At 38.9% G+C, this 14,315-nt stretch overlaps 1 protein-coding gene across 1 annotated transcript in view; it reads left to right on the forward strand.

The window, feature by feature from the left end:
• LOC126458858 (UPF0602 protein C4orf47 homolog) overlaps window positions 1-14,315 on the forward strand; it is a 166,734-nt gene that overhangs the window by 138,011 nt on the left and 14,408 nt on the right. Inside the window, exon 8 of the mRNA XM_050095821.1 lies at window positions 5,726-5,957. Coding sequence (XP_049951778.1) covers window positions 5,726-5,957 — 232 coding nt within the window. The remainder of the gene's footprint in view (window positions 1-5,725; window positions 5,958-14,315) is intronic.

A 14,315-nucleotide genomic window follows, 5' to 3' on the forward strand; every position in this document is an offset into this window, starting at 1 on the left:
TACCGCCATCCCCCTGGACTGAACCTATGTTAAACAACCTCACTCCCATTTACTCTTCAGTCTTCTCCTCTTTCCTTTTCCTCTTTAGCCATTCATGCATCTTTTCATCCTACATAGTTGTGTTTATCTTTATACTGTATACCTCTTTACTTCTGTATGCATCCTCTTTGGTTTGAAGCTGGCACAGTACTTACAGTAGAATATCTTTGACTTCCCTCTGACAACCATGCCTCCTGCCACAGAGCAGGACCAGGGATATCATCTCCATAATGTCATTCTCATTGAGGTCAGTGGTCGGCGCAGGAGGCTTCAACAGGCACAGCTGCAGTGTCAGGTGTAGCGGGGCCTGCACTGACGAAGGCAGGTGAGGAGTGTAGGTGGAAGCAGGAAATCCCAGACAGTGATCTGCCATGTGGTGACCCCCTCTGTATTGTGAACTGGACCATCTAGAACACAGGGAACAAGCCCTGCCATTCGCAGCCATAGAAGGTCGAAGTGACAGACCATCCACCAGTCAGGAGTGTGATTTATCCGCAGGTGCCAACCCTGGCAACACTCAATGATTGCAGGAACCCAGTTTGGCTGGCAGTCAAAATCTCAAGTCCAAACAGGCGCACCCAGCTGGAACTCTCATAGAACCAGCAATGCCCACGGACATGATGCCTGATGTAGCAGGTGAAGGAGTGACCTGCCAGATACATACTTCCAAATATGAGTTTTAAGCATCAGAACCATGTGTTTGGCCTCACCATTAGAATGAAGATGAAATGGGGGAGCTGTGAGATGCTGAATATTACTTGCCTGACAAAAAGATGCAAATTCTAGAGAAACAAATTGGGATCATTATCAATAACCACAGTATATGGAAGTCCCTCAATTACAAAAAACTTAGACAGGGCCAAAATAGTGGCCACCAAGGACGTGGATAGACAACAATCCACATAGGGAAACTTGGGATAGGCATCCACTACAATGATCCAATACTGATTTCGAAGGGCCCAGCAAAATTGACATGTAGATGCTCCCACGGCACTGCAGTGTTTGGGAGGAGGAAAAAGATGACTGCGGGGATGCCAGTTTCTGAACACAGTGAGTGCAAGCAGTGAAAGCCATGTAATGTCCTCATCTATGCACAGCCAATACGTGTGCTGGCAGGCCAAAGCTCTGGTGCAAGAGGTCCTCCTATGAACAATATGCAAAAGCCTCAGTACTTTATGGTGTAAGGAAGTGGAAATCATAAACCATGGAGCACAGTTAATGAGAGAAACCCATCAAACACTGAAAGGCAGTGCTGAAGGGAGAAGTAATTACACAATGGAAACAAAGCACGGCTCAGGGCTTTTTCTGTCAAAGTGTACTGCAGGACCCAACTGAGTACAGGATGCACAGTAACAGCCGCTGCCATCATGACAACAGTGGTGATAAGACCATCGACTGCATTCTGGCTCTCAGTATCTGAACTGAAACAAAGCAACTCATCCTGATCAAACACTGGGTCCAGCTCGAATGGAAGGTGAGATAATTCATTGGCATGGGGATGTTGCACAATCAGCCAGTAATGGATCTGATAATGATAACAGGAGAGGAAGAGAGACCACTGCTGCAAACAATGCACTGCCTTGTCCAGCATGGAAGCCAAAATGTTGAAAAGTGCAACCAATGGCTTGAGAGCCATGATTAAATGGGACTTAGAACCATACACAAAGTGTGAAATTTCTTGAGGGTTGACACTGTTGCTAAAGCCTCCTTTTCAAACAGAGAATACCATTGCTTAGGGGGAATTAAGGTATTAGAAGCATAAGCAATGGGTTGTTCAGATCAATCCAAGTACTGTGTGCCACAATTGTGCTGAGACTGTGTTGAAACACACCTGTAGCCAACACAAGATGTTGACCTGGCTGAAAAGTGGTCAGGCAAGAGGCAGACTGAAGCTTAGATTTAAGCATACTGAACACTCAGTTACAAGTTGGGGACCAGAAAAAAGTCACATTTTTATGCAAAAGCACGTGTAGTGGGTGAGTAACAGTGGATGCATCCAGTAAAAATGTATGGTAACATGCAACTTTACCTAGAAATGCATGTAGTTCATTAACAGAGGTCAGTCGTCGCAAAACCACAGTTGCATCAACGTGGTGACACAATGGCTTGACCCTTGTGCAAGAAACCTCAAAAACTATATACTCAGATTTGGTGAGACTGCATGTGAGACTTGCACACTGCAAAACAGAAGACAATGATCAAAGATTGCTAAGGTGGTCTTTGATGGAGGACCCTGAAACAATGATATCATCAAGGTAATTGATATAGCCAGGTACAGAGGCTGTCAGCTGTTCTAGAAAACTCTGAAAAATTGTGCGTGTGCTAGCAGTGCCAAAAGGCAAGCATTGATATTGGTATGGGCCGAAATGTGCCTTGACAATGAGAAGTTACTTAGTGGCCTCATTCAAGAGGAGTTGGAGGTATACTTCCAACAAGTCAATCTTGGAGAAATGGTGGCTGCCTGATAGTTTTGTGAGCAACTCATCAGGGTAGGCAGATGGTATGTATCTGTCAAGGACTGTGTGTTAATCATGACACTGAAGCTGCCACAGAGGCAAAGCTTACCCGTTGGCTTCTTAATGATGACCAGTGATGTAGCTCATTCACTGGAAGAAATAGGCTGAATGACACTGAGCAATGTCAAATGGCCTAATTTGGCCTTGACAGAGTTGCACAATGCAACAGACAACTGCCACACCTGAAAAAAATGAGGGCAGACAGACACTTTCATGGTAACATGGGCCAGAAAACCAATAGAACAACCGAGCCCAGGAGAAAACAGTGACAAGAACTCAGAGCAGAGGGACTTCAGTTGCTGATATGAAACTTGATCTGACACTAAATTTACCTGATTGGAAATGGAAAAAAACCAAAAGCATTAAATGCATCCAACCTGAACAGGTCTGCGGTGTGGAAATGATCCACAGCAAGGAAGGTGAGAGAACAAACAACAGCTTTGTAGGATACAGGTGTGGAGAACTGATGTAGGATTAGAATCTGCTGTTTATTGTAACTAATCAACTTCTGTGAAACTTGTGTGAGTTGAAGGAAGCCCAAGTCCACTACATTTGTGCTTTTACTGAAGTCACTGCAGCTCCTGTGCCCACTTGCATTTTTAGCAGTTTATTAAACATGCACAAGTCAATAAACAGTGTGTGAGGGAGACAGTCATTGTAGAGATACAGTTTATGTCCATGGGTACTACAGCATCTGTCACATCTGATGAGGAGTTACACACTGATGCAGTTCTTCCCTGTGAGGAGCACAGTTGTGTCATCTGCAAATATTATGGTTTTGTGTGATGTACATTCAGGCTGAAGTCATTAATATAAAGAAGGATTAGTAGAGACTTCAATACTGAGGCCTGTGCCATGGCACATCTTGTTTAACTATTAAATAGGATTTCAGTTATTCAACTGAGTTGTTTGTTATTGTATTTCATGCTGACTTTCTACATGGAACTGATTAGAAATGATGCAATTCAATAATTTGTGAATCTTCTGATATCATTGTGTTCAATTTTTTCCTGTAATATTTTGTGATCCACTGTGTCAAAGGCCTTCGATAGATTTAGAAATATGTCCTTGGTGGGTTGTTTTTTATCTGACAGATATAGTATCATAGTAGTGCAGTCATATACTGCCATTTTTGTTTATTTATTGTTTATAAACCCATGTTGGAATAAACTCAGTATATCTTTTTATCTGTGGAGCCCATCAGTTTTTTTGTGCATAATTTTTTCAAGTAATTTAGAGAAACATGATGTGATTGTGGTACTCAGAAACAGGATGTAATTGTGGTAGTCCTATAGTTATTTATGTCTTTACTCTCACCTTCTTTGTATAAATTGGACTTACTTTAGATAGTTTCAGTGCTTCTGGAAAAGTACGTGCCTGGAAAGAATAGTCACAGGGGTGAGTTAGTGGTTCATCAATAGTCTGCACACAATTTTTGATGGAACTTGCTAAGTGTTTTACACAATGTTCTTCTCCTTTCAGAGTGAAAATTGAATCATTTGCAAACAGAAAGAAAATTGAATAGTGCAATCATCATCATTGATACATACGAAGAAGAGAAGAAAATTGATCCATAGACCTGCACAGTCAGAGTTCTACATGGAAAGACATAGATATCATTTCTTTCCAACCAAAGATCTGCTATCTCTTGCACAGCCATGGTCTCATCTGCAGTAATTCCTTTTATAGATATTCAGTGCATGATAAAGGATATTTTTTCACAAAATCAAAACGTTTTGCAACCTAAGCTAGGACTCAGTCATCACAAGAATGAACTTCCTTTGCTCTGCAGTCCAGATTACAGTAGCTGTGCCCACTGCAGATGTTCCAGTCTGTGACTACTGGTGGGCACTAGACACATTCTGGCCACCTTGCATACATACTATTTTCATGGAGCCTTCAATTCACATTATTGCTACAGGGGCAGACCATAATTGAGGCTGAATCACAGCTATACTGTTTGTAGCACATAACAACAAATATTAATCTCTGAAGTATGTCATAGCTCTTGGCTGTCCTTGCTTCATTGTTTCTTATTGGCTTCCCTTCAGTTAGAAATTTGTTTTAGAGTCTATGAACAATAGAAGAACCAATATTTAACTGCTTGAGTAGCTTTATATAAGTCTGATCTTATTCAGTTAAACCTCCGTAGCAATTCATTTGGTGAATGATGCCTTCATGCAAACTGAGCAAATCAGCTGTTCAATGAGTTTTCTGTCTTACGAAGTTTGTTGTGAAGAATCATCACAATCTGAAAATATTTATAGCATTCAGAAGTATAGTACTAGGAACAGAAATAATGTACAGTGTCTACAACTAAATCTTACACCAGTGTCTTAGGAGAAAAATATGCAGGCTTAAAAAAATATGTGACCACCTCACTTGTGCTTGCAGGTGTTTAAAAAATAAGTAAATAAAAGAAACATAAAAAAATTAAAAAACTGAAACCGTTTCTGCTTCACTGCTTCTTGTACTCAACAGATTATGTCTGCCTGTGGGTGGGTTCCTTTCATTTAATTTGACTGTACATAAAGATTGATGTAAAAATACAACTATGTTAATAATTAAATGTAGGGATGTTTGTGCAGAGGAACTTACTGACAGTTAGCACACTGGACTCACATTCGGGAGGACGACGGTTCAATCCTGCGTCCGACCATCCTGATTTAGGTTTTCCGTGATTTCCCTAAATCGCTCCAGGCAAATGCCGGGATGGTTCCTCTGAAAGGGCACGGCTGACTTCCTTCCCCGTCCGTCCCTAATCCAATGAGACTGATGACCTCGCTGTTTGGTCTCTTCCCCCAACCAACCGACCAACCGACCGACTTACTGACATGTTCCACCTTCTAGTGAATGGTCACAAATTCAATCCAGATCTACGCAAATAACTAGGTAACTAACTGACTCCAACAAATCTACCAACACTAACTGTCACCCAACTCAATTGTGTGGAGCTGTCTCTTATGTGTAGACAATGGAAGTAGATTGTGACCTAAGTAGAATGTATATAACACTTCTGTTCAGTATTACTAGGGTAAAAACATACTCAGCTTTCAAGCCAATTTCTTTTCTTTTTTTCTAAACTGACTGACATCTTTGTGATTGTGCTTTGTTTAGGAATCTAATATGTATGTACATACCATAACTGTATACAACTTTTTGTACTACAGAGAGAGCCTTTATCGTGGAGAACTTCAGGACTACAGGAATAAATACATACAACATATGTTAGTCAATAAAAGACCTGCTTTCCTGTCAGCAATTCATCGAACTCAATATTTTGATCCAAACCCATATTTTGTTCCTGAAGAGGATGTTGGTCCTACGTATGCTGAACCAGTAGGAAAAATAGTCAAAGGTTTTGGAAGTGGTGTTTTTATTCCCTCTTCACCTGGCAAAAAGGTAAGAGAGAGAGAGGTTTGTGACACAATAGTGTATGTTCATTAACTGCAACTAGTGATACTTAATTTGTCAACTGTTAGCTTTAATCTTTATAATACAACCCATAATCTGAGTGCGTAAAGCACAGAACTTAAGTTGAACAATACATTTTGGTCTGAGCTATTGATTGGGAGCTTTAAGTTGCTCCTGGTGTATACTCTGTTTGCTTAGTGCCTTAAATACGATGTGGAAGATTTTTTGTAACTGCATTCCCGTGAACTGTTCAAACTTAACTATTTGTTTCTGATATGGTAATAATACATACAAAAAATAAAAGCAATGATTTCTGACATTAATTCCATTTTGACTTCATCCACAATTTGGTAATGCACACTGAGACTGCAGCCTTCCATACATTTGTTGTACCTTTCAGTACTTGGTAGGTGCTTGAATCATTGATCTTGATATGCAAGTTCAAACTGAAACTAACAACTTCATTATATTAAGGGATGCAAAATTATCCTTAACTGTTTATGCTGCATTAGCTGGAACATTTTCATCATTTCAAGTGTTTAATCAAAAGAAGAGTCAAAATAGTTCCTCTGGTTTAATGAAGAGGGAACGAAGGCCTGTCTAAATCTCATTCAGAGAACATTATTACAAATGGAGAAAGAAAAAGTCATTAGATGAGAATTCTATCCATATGGAAGGATGCACTGTCTTTCATACCATTAAACACAATTTGAGGTTGCATATCTTCTGGAGAATCATTTAAGCTTCCTTCTGTGCATTTTCATGATTTAACTGTTCGACTATTGTTTTACTGAGGTAGGGATGGAGAACCACCTGGACATTTCTGCAGGCAATTGACAAAAACTGGCTAAATGCCACTATCAGATTTGTCAGTGTACCCCACCAAAAAACAATTTATCAAGCTAGTATCTGTTGTGAAAACTTTTTTGCTATGCGTTAAGCTATGCAACTCCATTTCAGAATAGAAGTATTGTTGTAGCACAAACCTTTTCAACATATTTATCAGATGAATGGACCGAGTGTAGTGGCCTATGACTCTCAGTAACTAGTGTAATGACCAGGATGTTCAGTGGAAGCATGCATTGTGTTGTACATGTGCCAGATGTCAGTTTGTGGGATGGAGTTCAATGTCTGTTGCACTTGGTAGGTGAATATGGAGACAGTTAGTGCTGCTTCTGACTGTCACTGGAGTTGTCGTCCGATGATGTCCCATATGTTCTCAGTTGGGGACAGATGTAGTGATCAAGCAGGCCAAGGCAACAATGTTGATACTCTGTTGAGCATGTTGGGTTACAACTGTGGTTTGTGGATGAGTGTTAACCTGTTGGAAAACACCCGCTGGAATGTTGTTCATGAATGGAAGCACAAATTGCTATACAGTTTTGCAGTCAGGGTGGGTGAGATAACCATGAGAGTGCTTCTGCTGTCCTACAAAATCTCTACCCAGAACTCCAGATGTAGGCCCATTGTGATTAGCATGTTGACAGGCTGGGTGCAGGTTCTCAACCGGTCTCCCTCTAACCAACACAGAGCCATCATTGGCACTGATGCAGAAGCAGTTTTCGTTAGAAAACACTACAAACCTTCACCCTGCTCTCCAATGAGCTCACTTGACACCACTGAAGTCCCAAATGGTTGTTGTTTGGGCTCAGTGGTAAACACACTACAGGGTGTCTGGCTTGGAGCTATCCTTAAAGTTAACAATTTGTAACAGTTCATTGTGTCACTGTGGTGCCAACTGCTGCTCAGATTCCTGCTGCAGATACAGTACAATATGAAAGAGCCATACACTGAACACGCTGGTCTTCCCTCTTGATAATGCCACTTGGCCACCTGGAGCGCAGTCTTCTTGTGACCATATATTCTCATGACCACCACTGCCAGTAATCATGTACAGTGGCTACATTCATGCCAAGTTCTTCTGCAATAATGTTGAAAGAACATCCAGCTTCCTGTAGCGTTATTACACAACTTCTTTAAAACTCGGTGAAGTTTTGATAATGGTGTCTTTGTTGTCTTGAAGGCATTCTTGACTAACATCAACTCACCACATGCAATCTCAAAGGCAACTAACACTCACAGCTGTTACAGCCTGTATTTAAATCAAACCTGATTTGCATCATCTTAGTAGTGCTACTAGCACCACTCTTGTGCAATTGGTGCAAAATTTGAATAGATACCATTTTTCAGATTTAGAAACTCTGTCTTGATGTTGTGATATTTTTTCTGTCAGTGTATGTGACTTTCTTCTACTTAGAAGCAAGTAATGCAGTGAACGGATGAACTACTCTCGTGCTGTTTCTCGAATTGAGGCTGGCACCTAACACCTTTCTACCACATTCACTGGCTGTTCAAACCAAAATAAATCAGGTGCTATAATTTAAGCATAAAGAAAGATAATTCTTGTTAATACTGATTTTTTTTATTTAAAGGTTCACCCAGTTACCTAGAGGCAACTTTGTATATTTCATTGTATCTTACAAGAAATTTTTGTTATGTTCAATCTCTCATGTTTTTATTAACCATCTTGTTGCAAATTATGGCTTAGTTATTCTGAGTACAGTGTGATGTTAGATTAGAAGAGTTTATAGAGACAAGTTTTGGCAACAAGGCCATATGGAACCCAATGACAGCACACCCACTGACATGACAATCCATTACTGACTGAAGATCAATGGTAAATTAAACTTCATTGAGACTAGGCAACAAGAGAAACAAACACTCATCAATTCCTATTGATAAAAAACCTGAAAGAGCTGTAATAGCGCCTGGATAATTTTTCCATTGTTTCAGAATAATTTTGTGTCCAATTATTAAAATTTTATGTACTGAAAAAAGGAATATTCTGCTCAAGATGATTTATAGAAAATACAGAAATGTATCAAATGGTGACAGAATAGTAGTTGTTGTTGCTGCTGTGGTAGTCATCAGTCCAGAGACAGGTTTGATGTCTTTCTCCATGCTAGTCTATACTAAGGACATCACTTCATATCCTCCTAAGTACTGCACCCTACCGTATTTTGAACCTGTTTATGATGTTCAAACCTTGTTCTACTCCCCACCCCCACCACTTGCACATATCACACACTTACCTCCCTTACAAAATTAATTCTTGGTGGATTAGTGTCTTAAGATGTCCTCTGTCAATCGATCCCACCTTTTAGTTAAGGTGCGCCATAAGGCTTTATTTTCCCAACTCGGTTCAGTACTGGTAATTAGCTTCTCACTGTACTGATATAATCCTCAGCATCACATTTCAAAAGCTGTTCTCTTTTTGTCTGAACTGTTTATCATCCTTCTTTCATTATACATATAAGACTATACTCCAAACAAATACTTTGAAAAAAGATGCTAACACTTAAATTGATATTCAGTGTTAACACATTTCTCTTTTTCAGGAAAGCTTTCTTATTCTTACCAGTCTACATTTATATCCAGTTCACTTCCACTGTCAATGCTCCTGAAAGAAAATTCACTTCCACTGTCATCAGATACTTTGTTGCCCAAATAGCAAAACCTATCTACTACTTTCAGCATTTAATTTTACAAACTAACTCCCTCAGCACCACTTGGCTTACTTTAAGCACATTCCATTCCCTGTGTTTTACTTTTACTTAAGTTTTTCTTTAATTTCTTTTCAAGGCAGTGTCCATTTTATTCAACAGATTTTCTGAGTCCTTTGGGATCTCTTACAGAATTACAATATCATCAGCAAACTCTATACATAGCCTACATACTCTAAAGGTTGATTTCTTATCAACACAACCACTCTTTTCTGTTATGGCAGTTCGTTTCAGTTCCATGTAGCTGTCACATCCTATTCTTTTTCCAGTGTCTTCCAAATACTTCTTTCTAGGCCACCCTCCTCCTTTCTTCCCTAGAACTTTCCTTTCAAAGATATTAATAATGAAAGTGATGTGTCTGATGACATGCCCAATAAATTTTATTTTTCTCTTTTCCATTTCATTTGCCAATCTTTTCTATTCACTGATTTCCATTAAGATTTGCAGGTTGGCTTTTCTCTCAATTCAGATTAGCCTTGTCATTTTTCACCACATCTACATTTCAGCAGCTTCAATTCAGTTCCTTTCTAATTTATGCAGAGTCCAAATTTCACTTCCATATAACAGTGTACTCCATACAAATGATTTTGAAAGGGATTTCCTGACACCTATATTCATATATTTGTTGGTTAAAATGTTTTGTTAGTCATAAATTTGCCAAATCAAACCTTCTATTTTCTTCTCCTTGAGTTTTTATACCCTTTTCACATTTAACTTTAGTTTGTTTTACTGCTTGCTCACTGTACCAAGTGAAAAACAATTCTGTCTTACTCGCCTCTTAATTACTACTTCCCTTTCATGTACTTTTACTGTTATAACTATGTCTACTTAATTATTTTCGGTTTTTAAATTAATATAGAAATAGTTTTTATCTTGAATAGGTTTTAATTAACATTTGACAGTGATGACAATGAAACAAAAGTATTAGATCTACATCCATATTCTGCAAACTTGTGTGAAGTACATTGCACAAGATACATCCCATTACATCAGTTATTTTGACTTCCTCTTGTTCTAATTATATATGGAGTGGAGTAAGAGTGATCACTTGAGCACCTCTGTGCACACTGTTATTAATCTAAGATTGTCCTTAAAACCCCTATGGGAGCGGTATGTAGGGGTTTATAGTAAATTCCCAGATTCAGCACGTAAAGCTGGTTCTTGGAACACTGTAAGTAGTCTTTTCCAGGATTTTCATTAATTCAGTTTTACTTGTGATGCTGTCATAGATCTTAAGAGATCTTGAGATGTATTAGTTCCAAGTCTATTCATCATAAAACACATGGGCAACTAAAAACAGACAAATCATAAACAATCACTGTCAGAAGAGGCAATTAGACTACATTGAAAAAATTGTGAAAGCAAATGAAAATTATCTTTGGTGCCAACACTTACATTAAGGGGGGTAGGATGTCAAACAGGCTGACTTGGGGCAGGAGAGGAACCAGAGGACATTTTAATTTCCACTGTCTATACTTTTACAAGTAAATTCATAAAACTTTGTCAGCATGACCAGGAAGGATTCAGGATTCACACTCATAGCAGCGGAAGTTCAAAAACATAACAAAATAATTTTTTTTTACATGTGAAATTTCATCATTTTTTTCACTTACTATTGGCTGCATTTGTTGCTATAGGTACACTTTTCTTAATAAGTAAGAGAGACTGTTCGATGAATTTTGCACAGCATACAAACAATACTTACAGGTGTCTGAAGCTCTAGAATCTATTAATTTATGAAAAAATGGATGAGCTGTTATGTTTTAAACTTTATGTTTAGAAAAAAATCAAATTTTGTAGTTAATTATCTCAATTTTTACCACAGTTTTTAATAGATTTGGAAAATTCTAGAGTTTCATACACCTGTAAGTATGGTTCGTATGCTGTGCAAAATTCATCAAAGAGTCTCTTTTACTTGTGAAAAAAAAAAAAAAAAAATGGACCTATAGCATCAAATGCAGCCAACAGTAAGTGAAAAAATGATGAAATTTCATATCTAAAAAAAAATTATTTTGTTATATTTTTGCACTTCCACTGCTATGAGTGTGAATCGTGAATCCTTCCTGGTCATGCTGACAAAGTTTTATGAATTTATTTGTAAAATTATAGACAGTAGAAAGTAAAATGTCCTGTGGTGCCTCTCCTGCTCCAAGTCGGCCCATTTTACGTCCTACCCCCCTTAAATAGCAACAGGTATAAGATACAAAGACTTCTTTAAAGTTCGTGCTAAGATAATTGTGAACAATATGTTACCACCAATACCAGCAGTTCCTCCATAATCAGGTTTCGCTCACAGGTAATGTACCATGAATCACTAGTTGTTTTTCTTAATTTCTTATCATAGTACTTGTTCATATGTAGCTTCTGCATTTGACATTACCTATAATGATCAGTCTCAATTCATCAGTGTCTTTCTCACATTCTTTTTGGACTCTTCATATCCTTTAAGAACAAAAGTATATTGTATATTGCAAGTTACATGAAACAAATTGTGTGCAAATCAAGGAACTTATACAACAGGGACTTATCACATGAGGCAGTGAAGCTGTTAAGACGTTGACCTAATATTCAGGAGGAAGGGCTTGCTCTGTCCAGCTATTCTGATTTGGGTTTACCATGATTTTTCTGGATATCACAGCAAATGCTGGGTGGTCCATTAACCGAGGTCATGGCCAACCTTCTATTCTGTCCCCGTAGGCTACATGTTCTATCCTTTAAAGCACTTTATGTATGTTGTGTGTTGTATATTTTGGCCTATTGATTTGCATTATATTACACTGACAAGTCCTATATCATTGTGGGATCATCCTTGGAGAATAAAGGTAAATAAATAATATGTGTAACATCCATACTTTCATACTAATATTATAAATGCCAAACTCTGCCTGTTATGCCTTCATGATTAAACCACTGAACTAATTTCAATAAAATCTGGTCTGGAAATAGCTTAAATGCAGAGGACAAATACAGGTTATTTTAAAAAGTGTGTAGCTCAAGATATTTATTGTTTTTAAGACTATAACATGAAATTGGAACAATAGTTACTCTTTGAAAAAGTTATTTGCTTGTTGGAATGTGGGAGTAGCCAGTGATGCATGCTTTGTTTACTCCATGCTAGTGCAGTGAACGTTACATTTAAGTCTTTAATCTTTCACTGTTAGTTCAGTTAGTTTTCTTTTCCAAGTCAGAAAAATAAAGTATTTTGTGCAAAGCTGTATGTGGGTTTAATTTGTTGCCTACATAATTGGGGACCCCGGGAAAAATAAGAAACATTCTCGCTACTTAATATTGTGCAGCAGTTTTGCCAAAGGTGAAAGAAGCTAACAAAATTTTGCAAGCAACAAACAGTGAGATACGACAGCTTACAATACCGAAGAATGATAGCAAAAGAGACTCCATGAATTTGCAAACTCCAGTAGTAGCAGCCACACCACAAGCATACTCAAATGCCAAAGATTTTTCATGCAAGAAGGTGCCATTATCGGCTGCACCATGGTTGCAGTTAGGAGTGCCTCCATTCATGCCTATGCAACCAGATGTACAGTTTGCAATAATAGAGAATATCTTCAAGCAACAACGCATAACCAGAGACTGCGAAAAATTCACTCTCGCAATTAGCAACCTGGATCAGAGGGCAACAGCGATAGCCTCGATCATACATCTGCCGCTCCAACAATCATACAACACACTTAAAATGGCATTGATTCCTCACTGCATGAAATTACCTGAACAGAGCCTTTCCCAGGTGATGTTTCAGGAGAAATGTGGGGACAGAAGTTCATCTGAATTTTGGGGACATTTACGCACTATAGTCAACAAATATGAATTGTTACTACATGTCTGGCGACAGCAGCTTCCTCATCAAGTTCAACTGATGTTGACTGTATATGAAGGACAGTGTCTTGATAAACAACTGCAAATAGCTGACAGAGCTTTTGCTACTCTACGGTTGACACTCGTAGCGTCTGTAGCAACGTCACCTGCCACCTCTGCAACAGAAGCCACTGATGACTCATCAGAATGGTTAGAAGAACCGAAGTTTATCTGTGCAGCCACAGGTTACAGACAAAAACCAGGCATCATTGAGGGGATCAGGAAACTGCAAGATGTGATGGAAAATATGACTTGGAACTGCAGACATCCACCAGGTTCACCAGTAACATGAAGAGGTCACACACCAAACAGGATCAAGCTCACACCAACAATTTTTGCTGGTATCACAGATGATTCGGGCCACTAGCTACAGATGCACAAAATCTTGTGGATACCTAAATGAAGAAGGCGCCCGCTCTAGGTAGCAAGGTCTGTGGAGCTCACGAACGGCGCCGTATACGAATGAGGAACCAGGTCACAGTTGCAGGCAGCAACACACAAAATCAAGATAAGGCACTTGAAGGCTTTCTGTATGCTGCACCTTTATGCCACTCTGCATCACCTTGGGAGTGTAAGCTAACATTGCACAGATTACAAGTGGTGAATAGACCCTCAGGCCTCAACTTCCTAGCAGACACTGGCTCATAAGTGAGTACCTTGCCAGACCTGACCTTTGTTAAGAAGGACATGTGATAGCAGTTAACAATTCAAGTATAAACATGTACAGTTATAAAGAGCTTGTAATAGATATTGGTTTATTTAGCTGTTATAAGTGGAATTTTGTAGTAGCAGATATTTTACAACCGATCTTAGGCACAGATTTCTGTCTCATTTTTCACTCACCATGGACTTGACAAATAACTCTCGTGCTACCGGATCAAATAGGGGCATGATAAAAGGTTTTTGGTGC

Source organism: Schistocerca serialis, chromosome 1 (genome assembly GCF_023864345.2).
Source record: "Schistocerca serialis cubense isolate TAMUIC-IGC-003099 chromosome 1, iqSchSeri2.2, whole genome shotgun sequence".
Taxonomy (NCBI): Eukaryota; Metazoa; Arthropoda; class Insecta; order Orthoptera; family Acrididae; genus Schistocerca; species Schistocerca serialis.